Source organism: Schistocerca serialis, chromosome 3 (assembly GCF_023864345.2).
Source record: "Schistocerca serialis cubense isolate TAMUIC-IGC-003099 chromosome 3, iqSchSeri2.2, whole genome shotgun sequence".
Taxonomy (NCBI): domain Eukaryota; kingdom Metazoa; phylum Arthropoda; class Insecta; order Orthoptera; family Acrididae; genus Schistocerca; species Schistocerca serialis.
In genome coordinates this window covers 463,586,912-463,606,936 of record NC_064640.1, presented here as the reverse complement: position 1 = coordinate 463,606,936, position 20,025 = coordinate 463,586,912, and the positions used below count along the sequence as shown (strand labels likewise).

General features: G+C 39.8%; 1 protein-coding gene across 1 annotated transcript in view; it reads right to left on the bottom strand.

The window, feature by feature from the left end:
• The window catches only part of LOC126470927 (uncharacterized), a 447,426-nt gene that overhangs the window by 225,607 nt on the left and 201,794 nt on the right, over positions 1 to 20,025 (bottom strand). The window contains exon 2 of the mRNA XM_050098954.1: positions 9,934 to 10,060. Coding sequence (XP_049954911.1) covers positions 9,934 to 10,042 — 109 coding nt within the window. The 5' untranslated portion in view covers positions 10,043 to 10,060. The remainder of the gene's footprint in view (positions 1 to 9,933; positions 10,061 to 20,025) is intronic.

Below are 20,025 nucleotides of genomic sequence, written 5' to 3'. Positions count from 1 at the left end.
AAGATTAGAATCTAGACAGCACTGTCATGTCGGTCGACTTTTAAACAAATAACGAACATCAATGACAGTAGGTTACATTGTTTGTGTTTATGCAGTGCTACTGGGTTACCCTTTAGCTTTTTTTGTTTTTTTTTTTGTTGAACGTTAAGTAACTGTTAGATGAGAATACATATAGTTTTTAAGTTATCTTCATTATATTCAAAAAATTTTAACACACACACACACACACACACACACATATATATATATCCAAATAGCATACGCTGCCCTTGTCTGTCTTTTGCAGTACAGCAGATATTTCGCTGTAGTTTGTCATCGATAACTAATATGCATTTTTCTGACGTGAACCGGGGTTACGTTAATTATGTTTATCGTTTCTTAACTAGATTATTCTAAGTTTTTGCGAAAAAGTGTACCTGCCTGTTAGTCGAGAGGCCATGACGCCAAGTTACTCATGATGGGCGTCGCAAAACTTGTGAGAATCGGAGGTGAATGTAGCTTGTTTTGACTTGCTTTGTGAATATTCAGACAGTTCTTTCAGAGCAGAGAACGTAATTCCTTTAAATTGAGCTGTGTATTGAGTTAATATTTTCCTTCATTTCACTTCGACTTTGGGTGTGGTGGTAACAGTATGAAAGCTCACGTCTTTATGAAAGTTAACTTTTTGTGACCGTGTTTGTTTTAACAATAAATATGTTTTTAAGGATTCTGCCTTTAACAGAACACAATTTACCGTTCTTTCTTCGCCCATACATATTGAATGTATCATAAACAATGGTAAATTTCATAGTGATTTGACACCATGGAACCTACAAAAAGTAAATTTAGGCAAATTACATCTGTACTCCAAATTCAAGAATTCCATGAAGTCCATCACATCTAACATGCCCTCTAAAATATGAAGGAGGCACATTTCTTACCAAACTACGCTACTAACCTAATAAACGGATGATAAACATAATTAAGGGGCTCCGGAAAGGCTCAAAATCACGAAAAGTTCAATTTTTACTTTTTTGCGTTTTCTGAATCTGCAGACTATAACCTTTTAATAGATATATAATTTATTCAATTCCGGAGACTACAACTATTTTTAAATTTTTTTTGAAATGTGTTCTACATGGGCGTGACCCACTGTGGCGCTGTTAAACTGCTGTCAAATGGTGTTATTATTAACGTCCGTGTTCATCAGGTACATTTTAGTGATGTGAGATAAAGTATGTGTTGTGGCTAACCTGTGATGGTTCAATATATATCGCTGGTGTGATTGTCGATTGTTTCATGTTTATTTACTCTGTCGTTATCTCGAAAATATTCGTAATTAATTCTGTTTCTTGAGTCTCTGTTTTGTTGAAGTATAATAATGAGTAAAAGTAAAGTTATTAGAAATCCTCTGAAGGCTTTTAAGAAAAGGAGAAATGTTGGAAAGCCAAAGGTATGTGTTATTACTGTAAACAATAAAGACGATAACCAAGTGAGTGAACCTAACCTCTCAAGTACACCTGGCCATAGCAGTGAAAGTGGGAAAGAAAATACTTCACAGAAGAAGCTTGGTTCAATGAGTGAAAACTATGAATGTTTTATGGGCGAATCGGATGTGAATGAAATATTTGGTATGTCGGTTCTCAAAGGAATTTTTTCAAACTGTGTAAGATGTATTCATTGTAGTGAAGTTGGTTTGGAACTCTCCATAATAAAGCACGTAGGACTTGCTAGTGAAATACAACTGAAATGTGATCAGTGTTCATACATGACCACCTTTTGGAACAGTGTTGCAGTAACTGCAACTGAAGAAAATGGTAGCAAAATCTACGAACACAACAACGAGCGATGCTTGCTTTAGACAAGGAACGCCTTTGGGCTCCAGACAGGGCTGTAAAGAGTCTAGAAATACAAGCAAGAGTAAACAGGAGGAGGAACAAGAGGAAGCTGGAGGAGGAGTTTGCAGAGGATGAAGATAATCCATCCTATGGACCTGGAATGCACTAAAAAGTTAATCCAATCTTTGTCGCTCGATTCCCAAAACTTTGATTTTCTCATACTGATTACATGTTTTCTAAGGATCTTCCAAACATAATCGTTTCATACTTTCAGTAAATGTTACACAGTACCTTCTGCATAATTTAACACAGCCTTTTTCCAAAAAACTGTATATTTTTGAATATATAAATAAAAAATTGCAAAAAAATGTTGTGAATTTTCATTACAATTGAAAAAAAATCATCTTTAATAACTGAACTAAAATTTTGTAAAATCCCTGTGTTAAGTTGTAGCCCATATTCCAATAAATAATCTATAAAAAGTTCAACTTCCTACCTCAAATACTTTGTGAGGAAAGATGTAATTTATAAGCGTTATTTTAACATTGCAAGTATAGGGCGTTCCGGAGCCCCTTAACATAGCGCTGCTGAAAGTAAAAAATTAACAAATGAACTGTAACAGTAAAATAAATAGCATTAACATAGAGCAAAATGACTCAAACCCTAATATATTTATTTATGGCTTTAAAATTTGTTTTCCTTCTATATAAAGCTCAGTATTTAAGAGAAACACTTAATGGCTGAAGGTAACAAACTATTGAAATATCACCTATACTGCAGAAGATGGACAGTTAACATATATAATTTTGTTAAGACTTTTGAAATGTATGGACGGCTATTCTAGAACTACATGAATTCTCGCGTAACATTTACTTGGCTTTCGACGAAAGCAATGGTGAAAAACCGCCGAAACTTGTGTGGGTATAATACAAACAAATATGTTTTGCTCGTCGTAGAATTTTTCAAAACGTATTTGCATCAGTGTCTCTTATTCATCAATATGGCTAGTTTCCTTGTAGGCCTACGAAATAGTATTTCGACTTAGCGTTCTACAGGAATTGTACACCATGTCATATTTAACAAGTAATTTTTCAAATGATAAATCTTAAAGCATCTTTTGTTGTTGTTAAGTAAAATTGATGTTGCTGAGCACACATATCCGATCCCTGTCCACTGCGAAACCGTGTTTTGCTGTAAGAAATCCTACTCTGACGACATGTCACAGTCCTTGCGTGGTCTGTAGAGCACTTGTACTTGCTGTCTCCCTCACAAAGTGGAAAGCTCGTCACGGCTAACGCAAGACCAGCGAATGGAACCAGGAAGCACATATCTGGCGTAGTTCTCTTGCACACAGCTTGCATTATAGAAAGCTGTTCTCTGCTTTGTCAACAGCCCATGACTCTCTTTTTATCTCTTCGGTGGGATTTGTGGAACAATGAGAACTCAAAAAAGACTCTTCTCCAACAGGAAGACACATTTTTACTAGTTATCAGAGACCACCCGACGATACTGTAACACGGCGCAGTATCAGACCATTAACCAAATTTACTAAATCACTTTCTCTGTTAGGTTTGCTAAAAAGTTAAAATCCTGCACCTCGAAGGTGTTTTTCTTCCTCGATATTTGCTCGATAATGTAGAAGAGATGAGACAGTGATCGTTGATCATGAGGTTATCGGTGGACATCTTCAAGGAACATAAAATCTCTCACTTCTTCACAAGGTCTAGTTGGTGACATCGTGACATGATAGTATTTTTAATATTCCTAATGAAACTCTCGGCTGTAAATCAACTGATATATTCTCTTAAAATCCCTTTATACAATTGTTGACACAGCTATTGTGGATTGTAATTAATTAAGCAGAATCGAGATCTAACTTTTGGCTCTGATTTCACATACGTAGCCTCTCAACCACTCCATCCACCTACAGCTCCCCCTGTTGCTTTAATATCATGATATTATATATTATTTATATTCTGCATCTACACCTAGATGACTACTCTGCAATTCACACTTAAGTGCTTGGCAGAGGGTTAATATAACAACATCCAGACTATTTACCTACAGCTCCTGTATCGAAAAACACTTGGGAAGGACGAACACTTAGATCTTTCCGTATGTGCTCTGATTTCTCTTATTTAAAAGCGGTGGTCATTTCTCTCTCTGTCGGTGGGAGGCAACAAAATATTTTTGCATTCAGAGGAGAAAGTTGGTGACTGAGATTTCGTGATAAGATCTCGCCACAACGAGAATCGTCTTTGTTTTAATGACTGCCACCCCAACTTGTGTATATACCCATGACACTATCTCACCTTTTTTGCCTTATCTGATCTTTTTCGATGTACTCCGTCAATCCCATACGGTAAAGAACCAAAACCGTGCAGCAATACTTCAGAACGGGAGGGACATGCGTAATGAAGGGTGTGTAATAGATTTGTTGCATCTTCTAAGTGTTCTGCCAATAAAACGCACTCTCTGGTTCATCTTCCCCACACCACCATCTGTGTGATTTTTGCAACTTAGGTTGTTCGTAATTGTAATTCCCAGATATTTAATTGCACTGACAGCCTCTAAATTTGTGCGAGTTGTCGTATAACCGAAATTTAACCGATTCCTTTCAGTAAGGCACTCATGTGGATGACCTCGCACATGCATGCATGTTCCGAAGGAACATTGAATCGTAATTCGGAATGAAACAGGTACTGCAATACCGTATATCAAGGAAATTTCTGCCCTGTACGAGAATATACGAGTACATAATGAATGCACGAGTACATGTCATCGACACAAGGCTGACGACATATGGAAGGTTGGGTCTGGGTGTGAGTCGTGCCAAGACAGCCTAATAGTCAGGTAACCGCTCGCGATAAGCGAGAAATCCGACTTCGAGTCCAAGTCGGGTACAAATTTTCGTTTTCGTCATTCCGTTATGCAGCTGACGGTTATCCACATTCGCAACTGATAATACATTTCGGATATTCCATAATGGCTGTAGTCACCGCAGTGCCTGTTGTTTCGGACTTGCTTGCATTTTCTGAAGGAACACAGCATAGCAACTCAGAATAACATAAGCACTGAAATACCGTAATGATGTCTGACTTTGCTGATGGAGTCCTAACCTCATCTCTGCGTGCACCGTTTCATCACAATCAAAGTGAAGCCCTCGAAGGTGTCCCTTAACTTTTGGTTACAGATGAAATCTTGTGGGATCAAACCGGGATATGGAGAACTATCGATGACAGTGAACCTAAGGTGTCGGATTGTTGCAGATGTCGCTGTGCTGGTGTGATCTGGCATTGTTATACTGAAGAAGACGATACTCTGTCTGGGAATAACACTTCGAATTTGAAACTCGATTACAACACACTGTTTCCCATTTGCCGATATTGTTACGTTACACACCGTCATGTTACACGCTACAGTTCGGAGCCCTCTAGCGGCAGAGGGCTGCAAATATGTAGACGTGAAGAATGAATATAACGTTTTATTTAAATAGATTTAAGAGTTTTCACTCAAAAAAATCAGAAGGGTTACTTTTCAGTACACCCTCGTACATGGTTACTAAGCATGGAGCTATTACATTAGCACACTCGGAAAGCAATCTAATTGGTACATAACATTGACTAGAAAACTTGCCTTTACTGAGCGAATGACACGCTTTTTTTGTTGCTTCTGCAACAGTATCCTGAACTGTTTTGTGTACCATGTGCGATCTACTCGTCTCTTACCAGTTTGCTCGGTATGAGTTTCTCAGTTGCCATCAACACTAACATCTTGCCTTTACTTACACAGCTACTTTGAAAGGAATAGAGACTGTTTCTTAGGAACTCTTCAAGCAAAGTTTCATCCGATCGTGAAATAGGTATATCTTGCATTTATCGTTGGTGAATTTAGATGATACGGATTCAATCTTGATATAACATGCATTGTGGTTACTAATCCATTTGTTCGTCATGATTCTCGCTATTCGCTCAGGATTATTTGTTGCTAAGAGTTCAAGTATGTTATCACACCTTTAAACTTCGAATGGGCTCGTGAACAAATTGCTCAAAATAATTTTCGGAGAAAGCATTAGTATAATTTCGGACTATGTTTTATGCGTACCTCCGACATTAAATACGTATTTTCGCCAACATGTAGAAAGTGGATTGAAGTCACCACAACTATAACTGTATGAATAGGGTAAGACTTTTCACTATACATTGTCAAATAGCTGTAGCTACTCCTGATCTATTTTTATACAAGAGATGTTGGTCTCCGGGACATCACTTTCGCCATTCATGACGAATTTCTGAAGAGCTCTATCCCCCTTGTAAATGGGAGAGACAGCATTTTCATATCCCACTTTCAATGATTGCAATGCCATGCGAAGTCGCTATCAAAATATATCCTACTGAACCTGTAAGTTAATTTAATGCGCAGTGGTAACTAATATGGAGCCTTTGACTCGATGATATAGGGAAAATGATTCATCACACCTTTGTCACACATTTGCGAAGCAAAATACTCCTACTTTCGGTGACTTCAGAGGGGAGATGAGAATTCGGAGGAATATGTTGGGAGGGGTCCGTAGCTGTGGTCTTTCGGTAGCATTCTCGCTTCCCGAACACGGGGTCCCGGGTTCGATTCCCGTCGAGGTCAGGGATTTTCACCTGCCTCGAGATGACTGGGTGCTGTATCGTCTTCAATATCGTTATTCATCCCCATCACGGTCGCAGGATGGCAATTGCAAACCACCTCCAGTAGCACCTTGCCTAGTATGGCGGTGCGGGTCTTCCGCATCGTTCCACTACGCTCTGTCAAAGAGTATAGGACTTCATCATCAACATGTTCGGAGAAGGGGCGGAAGGGAGAGGAAAATTTAGCCATATTCGGTAAAACAGACATTTGTTAACATCAGAGTTCTTCCCTCAAGAAGAAACAGATCTAGAAGTATGGTACCTTAGGTGGAAATGGGATTTGCACTAAACAGTCTTTACATTTAACATCAATATGAATTCTCTTAATGACAACGATACTTCAGGAGGTGTAATAAGCTATGAGTCTCACAACTCATTATCAGTCAAGTGACAGAAAACTATCCGAGGAAATCACACATTATTTATGTACCAGAATGCACTACTATTAAAGGAGATTTGAAAGGGACAAAAATCTAAGTACACCATAGTTACCAAATTCTTAATACCTTTAATAAATCCCGAACTATGGAAACCTTTTCCGACTTGTGGGCGTTCATTCTGCTCAGAAAACTGGGAAAGATACAAATACATGGATCTATCGTAGTTGGTCACCAATTACTGAAACAACCATCAAAAGGCGTGATAAAACTGGCAGTGTGTGACACTCGCAAATTCAGATACACGTACAGCTCCCTGAGGTGAGGCTTTATTGATTGGCGAGCCTGTTAGCGGAAAACAGAATGTGCTCAAGTCTAAAGTGGTGATTGCTACTACATAGTTCGGCAAGGCCAGCCTGCTTTATCATACGCGAAACAGGTTAAAATGACCAAAATGGAGACAGAATTTAATGAAAATTTGGTGGAAGCGATCAGTAAATAGAATAACCTGAGGAAATGAAATTATATAAGGGTTCAAGGGTCGCACTGGTTGTTCAAAAAATCGTTCACTTCAGACGATACAAGAGAGAGATACCCAATTCGTAAAGGCAGAAACGAGTCCTCAACACAACTAACGAACGTTCTGTAAACAGTGGTTAAGCATCAGACCTAGCTCGAAGTATGAAATCACCAAAATTCCATAAAACAAAGGAAGCATAAATGCAGCTTTTTCGGAATAAGTCTTGACTGTTAATTTAAGTAAACGCGACGATTGCCTACACTGCAATATGAAAAGCTTAAAGAGTCCCGAGCAAAACTGAAACTTCTACTAAGCGTACTCCGAGTAGCACGATACACAACGGCGTCCTCAAAAAGAGCGTCCTCAAAAACTTCTCTAGTCGCCCCTGTCAGCCACCGTTTTCCACCAGTTCTTTAGAGGGTGCGGAAATAGCAGACCATTCGGAATGACGCTAAATAAGCCGTCTGCTGTTTCCTCTGTCGAAGGGATGTTAAAGAAGGTGAGCTTCCGTTGTCCTGGGCCAGGCCTGTACACTAGATAAATTTGTGAATAGAAATTCAATTGGAAATTTCCACTGCTTTACACGGTGGGTGCGTGGGTAATCAAAAGACTCTAAAGGGCTGGATGTCCTTTGCTCTTGACAACGCAAGGTTACAGGCGTATTTGAATAGGACATATTGGACATTTCCAAAGACTCAACACAGAAAGTAAATAAAACTACACTGACAGCTACTGGCGCAAATTCTCTTTCCATTACCCACACGTCTAGGTGTAACAGAGATTGTTTATGATGAAGATTACTTGCAAGGGAAAGGGTTGCTGATGTGAAACACAAAATAAAACAATTTGGTTCCTATGAATTGTTTCTCCAAGCACAGGATAGAAACATTATTAAAAAATAGCAGAAACCTAGGCTGTTAGACTAATTCCAAAGCACACAAGCTATTATAAATAACTTTTACATTAATGGGAGATGGAACAGGCCCCTTTCAAGGGTATCAATTCAAAACGAGGCTCAAGTGTTATTTGAACCTTAAATCTGTGCATACATCATATATCATCGACCTGATCATAACATTCCAATTAAAATGCTGTAGTTGAAGCCAATCAAATTTATAAGATGCTATCAACGTTTATGGATATCACCTTTCATTTTGTGAGGATTATGCCTTACCATATGTTATACACTAAAGTATTTCCAAAACATTTTATAATCTTTGATACTGTCAAAGTCTACATCTGTACACAAGAACATCGAATAGCTTATACGATGTGTCCTCGTTGCGAACACTGTACAGACTTTCTGCTTGTATCTCAAAGAAAGAAAATTCCATCTATTGTAGCAGAAAAGTAATATTGTCCTTCATTAGAGTCGTCAGGCGCTATTTCACTGGCGTTTCGGCACACATTTGTAGTTTGGTTTTGGATAAGTGCAGCTGGAGTCGACCCAAACAAATATTGCTCATCACGTTTTAGAGGCCACACCCATTCTCGACGGAAAGCGTCGGTTTGTTTCTCGTTACAAACTAAATGGTTTTTAATGTGGAATTTTTCGTACCTCTTCTATAGAGCAGTCCCAAATTAGTCTAGTGCGATATTCATTTCATCGATATGTATTAAGAGGGACGTTGGAACAGGAAGAATACCCAGTACTCCAGCAGCGACAGCACTGCCCTGGCCCACAGCAACTGTTACCGCCATATGGCAGCGCTACTGATCCGCTGCTGGAGTATTGTTTATTCTCCCTGTTTTACTGTCCCTGTCAATACACGTCGATAAAACGAACGTCACATTAGACTAATTTCGGGTCACTGTAAAATTGCGCTTTAAAAATCTTTTGTTCGCAACGAGAAACAAACCGACGCTTTCCATCGACACCAGGCGTCACGTAAAAGACGTGATCAGCAGTATTTTATTGGGTCGACGGCAGCTACACATTTCAAAACCGAAACAACCAACACATCCCGAAACACCAGAGAAAATGCGTCTGACGTCTATTAGGAGAGACACAAATAGTTAGTTTCCTAAAATTTTGTGTTTTGTAAGAACGTGTCTCACTATCTGATATCAGGCGGACGAGGCACATAAAAAGGTTTCACAGGTGAAGGAAGACGTTATTCCACGGGTTGCATTTTAAAATACTATATTCCGCACTATCACTTTCGGGCATGGCACATTTTCAAGTGTACCTATAGCAACAGACGTAGATACGTCGTTCTCGCCTGTTACTATAGATGCACTTGGAAATGGGCTATGCCCGAAGCAAGTAGTATTTTAAAATACAGACCGGTGGAATAATGTCTTCCTCCAAACAGCCCACCTAGAAGGAAATGAGCTTCGCATGTACTTTAATAGCTACAATGCTTTTTTAACCGTCATTAGCCCAAAATCTTGGTTTAATTGCCAATAATGTGTTTGACATCTGACACAAATAAACAGGTCATACCTGAAGTTCAAGTTCCCGGAATTGTTTAAATGATCATAATGTATGTTTTGTGCCTATAGTTCATAACGAAAGTATAAAATGGGTGTGATCTCACCTAATAGCTCATCCTGGGCCTTATATAACTCTTGCAGCTCGTTGACTTTTTCGGCTAAGTTTTTAATTTCTTCTTCAGCTTCTGCTTCTTTCTTCATCAGAATTTCCATTTCGTATCTGATGAGCGCCTGAAAACAACCACACTATGTTTAATATTGCAAATATAACAATGGATAAAATATCCCTAACACTATGGAACAAACTGCACACGTAATGAATTCTTGACACTGGTGGCAAACTGTGAATTTCTTGAAGAAGGATGACCACCGTAATTGTAACGTAATAGCCACTACGAACTTTTCTGATTTACAGTAAACACACCATGTACAAACGGTAACACCTCCTTCCGATTTTTGCGCGTATGCCATATCCTTTGTCACTAATCAAAGCAAGTCCTGTGTAAATGTTAACTTCATATAGCGACAATTTATTTGAGTCTACAATATGGCCATTCTGGGTTATTTATATCGTGTATTCGTGTCGGTATAAGTTCCAAGAAGAATACGGGTAGACATCAGAGTGTTCGTTAAACAGAAGGTTCAAATGGTTCAAATGGCTCGGAGCACTATGGGACTTAACATCTATGTCATCAGTCCCCTAGAACTTAGAACTACTTAAACCTAACTAACCTAGGGACAGCACATAACACCTAGTCATCACGAGGCAGAGAAAATCCCTGACCCCGCCGGGAATCGAACCCGGGAACCCGGGCGCGGGAAGCGAGAACGCTACCGCACGACCACGAGCTGCGGACTAAACAGAAGGAATAACGTTGACGGAATAGGCAAAGCTCTTCCCAAAATCATTTTTGCTTTAGAAAGAATTCACATATTTTTCACAAAATTTGTAACGATCGACGATAGCTGGGGTGACAATATAATTACGCCTATAAATTAATGAAACCAAAATGATGCAGTTACTTCATTTCTTCCACACCGCTATTTTTACGCACAGTTATACACACTAGAAGGAGAGCTTCATTTTATTCACTTTTGGACTGGGTGTTGTGTTGTCGTAGTCATTTCCTCTCATCAACATCGACGTGCATGTCGGCGAAGTGACATCAAATATGAAGATTTGCACCTGGCGTCAATAACACCAGCAGAGGCCTCCCTCCCAGTAATGCCACAATTATTGTCATTGTCTTGCAAATACATTTAAGTAGTTTTAGTTCAACAGTAATAATTTTCGGGCACTAGGAAAATGCTGAGAACCATCTACACAACTGGACTCACGCTAGATGGAATTATGTGTAGATTCCACTTTAAAAATGTCTTAATTTCTACAGTTGGCATGCAGACACCTACAAAGTATTTTTAAACTGAATCTATAGATCTTACTTAACACCATCCTTTAGCACGATGAAGCTTGTAATTTAAACGTCATTCACTGCATACTCACTGTAAAAATGTTTATGTCACGACGATTCATGACGTCGAAACTGTTCACTGCATATTTTATGTAGTTTTCACGCCCAAGTCAAAGGATTGAAAGACCGCATCAAAACATCTACAAACAGAGGGGAGAGGAAGATCGCAGTCAAACGACCTACCGACGAAGAGGTCATTTTAAGCGTACTAAATTCTCTTATTATAAAAGATTCGGAAAGAAATCTACGGTTTCGTGTTGAAAGGCTGCGTGAACCAGCTCAGTAAATCCTAAATCTGAGTGAAGAGAGATGGTGTTCAACACTGACACCTCTCGAATTCGATTTCGTCACCTAAACCACTGCGCCACCAGGCTCGGCCTTCATTAACAGTAATTGCTCGTGACTTTGAACATTTTTTAATATTCAAGTTGTGCAAAAATGTGAAGTCCATTCATTTACACGACGAAAGATTCTGAGCTGTCAAGTCCTCTTCACGTGTTCATTGTAGAAATTGCTTCCATAGCCGCATAAATTATGTCGCGAAGACAGTGCTGGGTACCGTCCTTTGGCGAGATGGAGATACGTGACAATATTGTCTACAATTCTTTGTCTAGCGATTAGCGTCGCTCTCTGTAGCTCGCGGGTTCCGGCTTCGATTTCCGGCCAGATTGGAAATTTTCTTCTCTTCAGAATTGGGTAATGTGTTTACTTAATAATTTAATCTCATCTTCATCGACGCACAAGTCACCCAAGTGGCGTCAACCAGAACAAATTCCAGTTGCCAAGCACCTTAGACGGTGTCTCCCGGACAGGAACGCCATACGAATATTCCATGACAATATTGGCTCACAGGTTAAATCGCAACCCCTGCACGATGAAACATCTCACGCCATTTCTTGTCAATTCGTCGACTTCTTACTTCAGCCGATTCACATGACAGTCGAATCGATATTGACGTTACTCACTTAATGGTCATCACTGAAAGGCGGCTGAACGCAATCAACTGACTTGATTTTATTCTAAATACTGAAAGTAACTCAGCAATCAGGCCCAGAGAAGCACACGTGGCCGACCATTAATCGTATCATTGTATGCCCTATGGTGTCATTCGGATGCAGTATGGAGAGTCATGGGGTCAGCAAGACAGCCTCCCGACCATTGTCGGCTTCCCATACGTTGGATGCGCTACTTCCCATTCAAGCAGATCCGCAGTCGGCATCACGAGTCTGACTGGACCGTATTTAAGATCTCCCATGAAAGAAAAATTCCCTAGCAATGCCGATAATTCAATCCAGATCCTCTGTATTGCAGTCAGACGCGCTGGCCAGTCAGCTATGGAGACGGAGTGCTCATTATTTATGTATTCGAGCCAGAAACAAATACGATATGATGTAATTACCATTGAAAGCAAATTAAAGAAAGAATTACCAAGCTACAACTACTGTTGATCAAAATCTTGCATCTCCATCTGCCTTCGGGTTAGTAAGCAGAACATCTTCTTGTGTGGGAGATACAGGGCACAGCTGACACTCCAGTAAGTGTTTTATTGTTTGTACTTTTCTGCAGTCACAGTTGGTGGCATCCACATGGAAGTGCCATTTCTGGAGATTACTCTAGGATCTTCAGACTTCAGAACGATGACGCTTGTGTGAGGTCCACATGATCCAAATCTGTGCGTGCCCAGATAGGAGGTTATCCGAAGGGAAGAGGCAAACAGAGTTATTCGAAAGTCGTGATGACCCTGCATAGACGACTGGTTTAAAGAGTCTGGTACCGAACATAAGTACCTCAGAAGTAATTCAATAATCAAAATGGTTAAAAAGCGGACTGATTAATGTTACTTACTCCTATTAACTTGTACAGGCTGATTCCGTGATGATGTTACAAACTTGCAGGGGTGATAGTTAAAGGTAGTTTATCAATTTGAGGTTAGGGATCCTATTCCAGAAACGACCGAGTCGAAAGTTATAAGCAGAAACCGTTCTGATACTTCTGACAGCGAACCTCTTCTACTGAAAGTTCTTTGCTTCCTGTTCCGGCGTAACGTTAAGCACCGGCACGTCGGCCAGGAACGTTACAGCAGAGACGACGTCAGCCAATAGTACGCTGACGAACCCCTCTCTACAACGACATGGAGACAGGAGCGGCCTCTACACGAAGATAATATAAGCGCCGCGCCGCCTAGCCGCGGCCGGAGATGAAGATGAGCCGTCCTCCGAACGCTACAGCAGTGACTTTGAAATGCATTGTTTTGCTTGCAGTGGAATTGTATATACCGAAGGACACTGATTATTTGCATGTCGCCATTTGTTTGTGACACTTCTTTGTGAACATGCACAGTCAAGTATTGTTATTTATTTTACTGTAATAAACTTCAGCAATACGATTTGCTTGAATTGTTGTCTAGCGATCCGCGAAGGCAGGATTTCCTAGAACCCGTATATTAGACGGGTAGGCAGAGCACAACACTTCCCATATTTTGAAGGAAGTAATACGGACCAAAGAAAGGCTAAGGTGCAGTAAACACGGGTTCTAAAGTGCGTAGATTAAGAGCTATGAGAGCTTTTCCATCTAGTGCGAAACAAATTTCTTCTACCGATCACGTGACTATGTTTATTAGACAATTTTTTGTTGTTTTGGTCCATACTATCCGCTCCCGCCGGCCGGTGTGGCCGAGCGGTTCTAGGCGCTACAGTCTGGAACCGCGCGACCGCTACGGTCGCAGTTTCGAATCCTGCCTCCGGCATGGATGTGTGTGATGTCCTTAGGTTAGTTAGATTTAAGTAGTTTTAAGTTCTATGGGACTGATGACCTCAGATGTTAAGTCCCATAGTGCTCACAAGGGAAACTCCCCATCGCACCCCCCTCAGATTTAGTTGTAAGTTGGCACAGGGATAGGCCTTGAAAAACTGAACACAGATCACTCGAGAAAACAGGAAGAAGTTATGTGGAACTATGAAAAAATAACCAAAATATACAAACTGAGTAGTCCATGCGCAACATAGGCAACATCAAGGACAATGTGAGCAGAGGATCGCCGTGGTCACGTGGTTAGAGTGAGCAGCTGTGGAACGAGAGGCCCTTGGTTCGAGTCTTCCCTCGAGTGAAAATTTTACTTTCTTTATTTTCGCAAAGTTACTATCTGTACGTTCATTCATTGACGTCTCTGTTCACTGTAATAAGTTTAGTGTCTGTGTTTTGCGACCGCACCGTAAAACCGTGCGATTAGTAGACGAAAGGACGTGCCTCTCCAATAGGAACCGAAAACATTTGATCGCAAGGTCATAGGTCAAACGATTCCTCCACAGGAAAACACGTCTGATATATTGTATACGACACTGGTGACGGCATGTGCGTCACATGACAGGAATATGTTGTCAACCCATCTAACTTGCACACTTGGCGAATGGGTAAAAAGATTCTTCTACCTTGCCCGATTGTTTTCTTGTGGATGTGATAATCACTCCCAAAAAAGTGATGAAAACATAATAGTTTGTCACATAAACTGCAACAAATGAATGAAACAGTTTCACAGTCGCACAGTTCTCCCTGTGCTCTGTCAAAACATATGTTTTTTACGTTTTCAAATGTTTCCGTGTGTAGACGGTCAAATCCTGTATATGTCCAAGCAAATCTGAACATGTCCTGGAATTTTGGACAGCGAAGTTGATTATGTGTGAGTGCCTGAACTTTGATAATTGTCTGAAAACAAAAAGTTAAACTTTTCACTCGAGAGAAGATTTGAACCTAGGACCTCTCATTCCGCAGCTGCTCACGCTAACCACGGGACCACGGCGCTCGTAAGCTAAGACGTTCCTTGATGTTGCCTACCTTGCACATGGACTACTCAGTTTGTATATTTTGTTTATTTTTTTCATAGTTCCACAAAACTTCTTCCCGTTTTCTCGATTGATCTGTGTTCAGTTTTTCAAGGCCTATCCCTGTGCCAACTTATAACTAAATCTGAGGGGGGTGCGATGGGGAGGTTCCCTTGTCAGAGCCGTTTGAACCATGTTTTATCCGCTCCCAAAATCGTCACGGCTTGCAGTCGAAGAGGTCCGCTGTCAGAGATATCACAACGATTTTCGCTTATAACTTTCAATTTGTTTGTTTACGGATTAGGGTCCCATACCTCAGATTAGTACATTTACCCTTCTTCGTCATCAATGAAAGTTTGTAACATCAGCACAGACTCGAGCTATACGCAGATTAGAATGAACGCCAAGATCCGCCCGTCTGTTTTGAGTTCCTGCTCCACTGTTGTACATTGCTGGTTGCATCACAACCCCTCGAACACAACCGGTAGTGCAAGAAGATACAGCTCCACCACAGCTGATAAACATGCTTTGGAGCTTGTGCTGAAACGAATCGTAAGTCACGTAACATAAGACACTGTGCTCTTCATTTTTATTGCAAATACAAATGTTGAAAACGCAACACACATTGTGTTAAACGAAGTATCCACAAATAATAAATAAAAATCCACCAGTCGTGGAGCTCATTGGTATTTCGGATGCATGCAAGGTCTGGGGCGCTTGATTTCCGTTAACGATGATCGAGGAGAAATTATTAACCTAATGTCACCAGAATTTGCTCCGTATTATGGAAGTAGTCTTTCAAAACGCGGAATTATTTTGTTTCGATGGTGTAGAGACGAAATGCAGCATTAACATAAATGTGTGATAATAGCTGAAGATTTAAAAGTAATTAGTTTTGTACTTATAAAGGTAAACAGAAAAATAAAATAATTTCCAATATTTATATGATACCAAATGCGCAATGTGAATCCGATCCATTTGGTAAGGTGTCTGCAACAGTTAAAATTGATAATTTTTCCTGGTAAAATTTTAAGTTTTCTAGTCCGATTTTTGTACTTTCGATGTCTTACCTCTTTGAGTACATCAGTTATTAGTTTTGTCAGAGTATATACGTTTGTAACACTAAGCTTTCGTCACCAGCCTGAAGCTGTGCCAACCATCGAGATTTTAACGGTACGTCATGGATTACTGACCTATGTTGTGTCTTGTGTCATGCTCATGAATCTGCTTACGCTTATGAACTATAACAACCTCTTCTGAAAACAGTATTACTGCCAACTGCAGCCAAAATTTTGAATAATATCGACATATACGAGGGTTGGAACTTTAATAGTACAACTATTTATTTACAGCTCGTACAAAATAGATACGTTTTTCAAAGTTTTACTGAACTTCAAAGAAGTCACCAGAATTATGTATATCCTGTTGGCAGATATGTGGAAGTCGGAAGATACTGTTAGCACTGCCGGTTGTGTTGACAGTTCGAGCGGCGTGGTCTATTGCGGGACGAATTTGTAGCAGTTCTGAAGCGAATGCCGTGAAGTGTTTCCTGCAGTTTAGAAATCGAGTTGAACTCACGAGGGCTTAAGTCAGGGAAGTGCAGTAGGTGATATAGCACTTAGCAGCCCCATCAGTCAAACAAATCAGTAGCAACTTGCATTGTACATGCTTGAGCATTGCCCTGCAAAACGATGGACAGGTCCTGCAGAAAGTGTCATCACTTCTGTCTCTATGTTGATCGTAGGTTGTGTTTCAAAAACGAACAGCATGAAATTGTAATCTTGTTACACACTGGATTCATCTAGCATGAAATTATTGTACTGTTTACAAGGAATTAATTTGAAGCCATAGTGCAGAAAGACCACTGACTCTGATTATAGATTCAGATGATTGTCACATGATTCCGGTGGTATTGGAAACTCCGTATGAAAGCAACTTAGTCATTTTGACCATGCAACCACATACGGGCCCCATTCTTCAGTCATGACTTGTTTCTGTGCAGAGACGACTTAAAAGGCCATGTCACGTAGTCATGATTTCCACTCATGTTTTTACATTTGTATCCTCATTTTACTTTCGAAAGTATATATTTATATACATATAAATCAATAATCCATAACATATGCCTATGCTTTTCAGTACTTGTAATCTGTTAATTCCACTAAGACACCGAGTGACATATTCTTATAATGATAAGTTCATTGTAATACGATAACCGCAGGTGCTGTATGTACATCATTTACACCCTTCTTTGTACATGACGCTTCATTTGTGTATAAGATGTAACCGAAGATAGCAATAGTGTGTTTTTCCTGATTTAAATCATGCCATTGAACGACAAGGAACGCTTATAATCACTGAATAGATTTCGAAAACATAATGTAGTAGTTCTGGAATATTTTTTTTAGGTTCGGAAAGAATGAGGTAAGAGATTTTGGTGCATTTATAGATGTGAAAAGATAAGGTACATGTAATGACCTATTGCGGAGTAGAAGATGAGGTATGTATTATGAAATATAGAGTGGTCACAGTTCGTTGTAATTGACGGAAAGTCATCGAGTAAAACAGAAGTGATTTCTGGCCTTCCCCAAGGTAGTGGCATAGGCCATTTGCTGTTTCGTTACATAAACGATTTGGGAGAGAATCTGGCAGCCGTCTTCGGTTGTTTGCAGATGACGCTGTCGTTTATCGACTAATAAAGTCATCAGAAGATCAAAACAAACTGCGAAACGATTTAGAAGAAATATCGAAATGGTGTGAAATGTGGCAGTTGACCTTAAATAATGAAAAGTGTGAGGTCAACCACACGAGTGCTAAAAAGAACGCGTTAAACTTCGGTTACACGACAAATCAGTCTAATCTAAAAGCCGTAAATTCAACTAAATGCCCAGGAATTACAATTACGAACAATTAAAACTGAAAGGAACACACAGAAAATGTTGTGCGGAGGGCTAACCAAAGACTGCGTTTCATTGGCAGAACACTTAGAAATTGTAACAGACCTACTAAGGAGACTGCCTGCACAACGCTTGTCCGTCCTCTTTTAGAACACTGTTGCGCGGTGTGGGATCCTTACCAGAAAGGACTGGCTGAATACATCGAAAAAGTTCAAAGAAAGGCAGTACGTTTTGTATTATCGCGAAGTATGGGAGAGAGTGTCACAGAAATGATACAGGATTTGGGATGGATATCATTAAAAGAAAGGCGTTTTTCGTTGCGACGGTATCTTCTCACGAAATTCCTATCACCAGCTTTCTCCTCCGAATGCGAAAATATTTTGTTGACACCGACTGACATAGGGAGGAACGATCAAAAAGATAAAATAAGGGAAATCATAGCTCGTACGGAGAGATGTAGGTGTTCATTCTTCCCGCGCGCTATACGAGATTGGAATAACAGAGAATGAACGCTCTGCCAGGCACTTAAATGTGATTTGCAGAGTATCCATGTAGAAGTAGATGGAGATGTAGAAATGGAGTAAGTATTATGAAGTGGAGAAGCATAATGAGAACATACGTTGTGAGGTATAAGCTGGTATTGTTGTTAATTTTTGTGTGAGTGGATATTGAAAAAAATAAAGAGCGTAAGGTATTTGGAAATGTGGAAATTTGTGGTAAGATCTTATGGGACCAAATTGCTGAGGTCATCAGTCCCTAAGCTTCCACACTGCTTAATCTAATTGAAACTAACTTACGCTAGGGTCAACACACATAGCCATGCCCGAGGGAGGACTCGAACCTCCGACGGGAGGAGCCGCGCGAACCGTGACAGGACGCCTCTGACCGAGCGGCTACCCCGCGCGGCCCGAAGGTATGTTGAATTTGGAGAGAGTTTTTCTTTGTGAGTAAGCAAAGAAAATATTTTAAAAAATGGTCGTTTCATGTGCAAAGAGTGGAATGAATGATTGTTGTGGTAGATGCATTGAAGGCAATGGTAAAATGGTGATGTGTGAGATTATAGTCTTATTATTTTTGGTAACATTTAGCTTAAAAAGAGAGGTAAGATTCGAACTACCATTAAGCTCATGGCCTCACTACTATCACACAATCAGGGTGTTAACAATTTAAAGTTTTCCTTACCATAGGAACAGATTGTATTACTTCTGAAGAGTATGGCAATATGAACTTAAAATTAGGTACATCTTACTGACTGATGATTGACTGATATTTTCCGCAAATCTGATATTTTTTCTGGTAATGTACACACAGTAGTTACCAAAGCCATGGTGATTACTTTTTCCTTTGCCATTACCTTGCGACGTATGTGCTGTAGTTTCATGCTGTAGTTTAGAATCTCGTTGTTAGTAGATGCATCGAACAAAAAAAATTCGCGTAGATCGTTTTCCTTCCTTCTTTTGTGAATACATGCCGATTGAGATCTCAACATAATATAAATAGTACTCAGATTTTCTATTATTCGATACATCTGCTGTACAATTTTGATGAAAACTTCAGGTGTCACGGTATAAAATAGATTTCATTAAACATGCGTGCTATGTTCACACTTAAATAATATAAACAGAACTCCAAAATGTTATAAGCAAATTTTGCTGCATGAGGTACATTATTCATCGTACATTTAACTATATACGCATATCTATCCAATTAATTTTTTATTCCAGGTTGGAATATAAATGTACTTAGCATAATGTGTAATTATTTTTCACTTATGTCACATGGATTATGGATAAGCATGGTAGACACTCATCGCTATAAAAAAGATGCACGCAAACATTACTTTGAGAGGAACTCCCATATTGATGGTACACAGCTTGACAGTTGCTGAGGTACAACTGACACTTGGTAAGTTCAAATTGCTTTGAGCACTATAGGACTTAACTTCTGAGGTCATCAGCCCCTAGGACTTAGAACTACTTAAACCTAACTAACCTAGGGACATCACACAC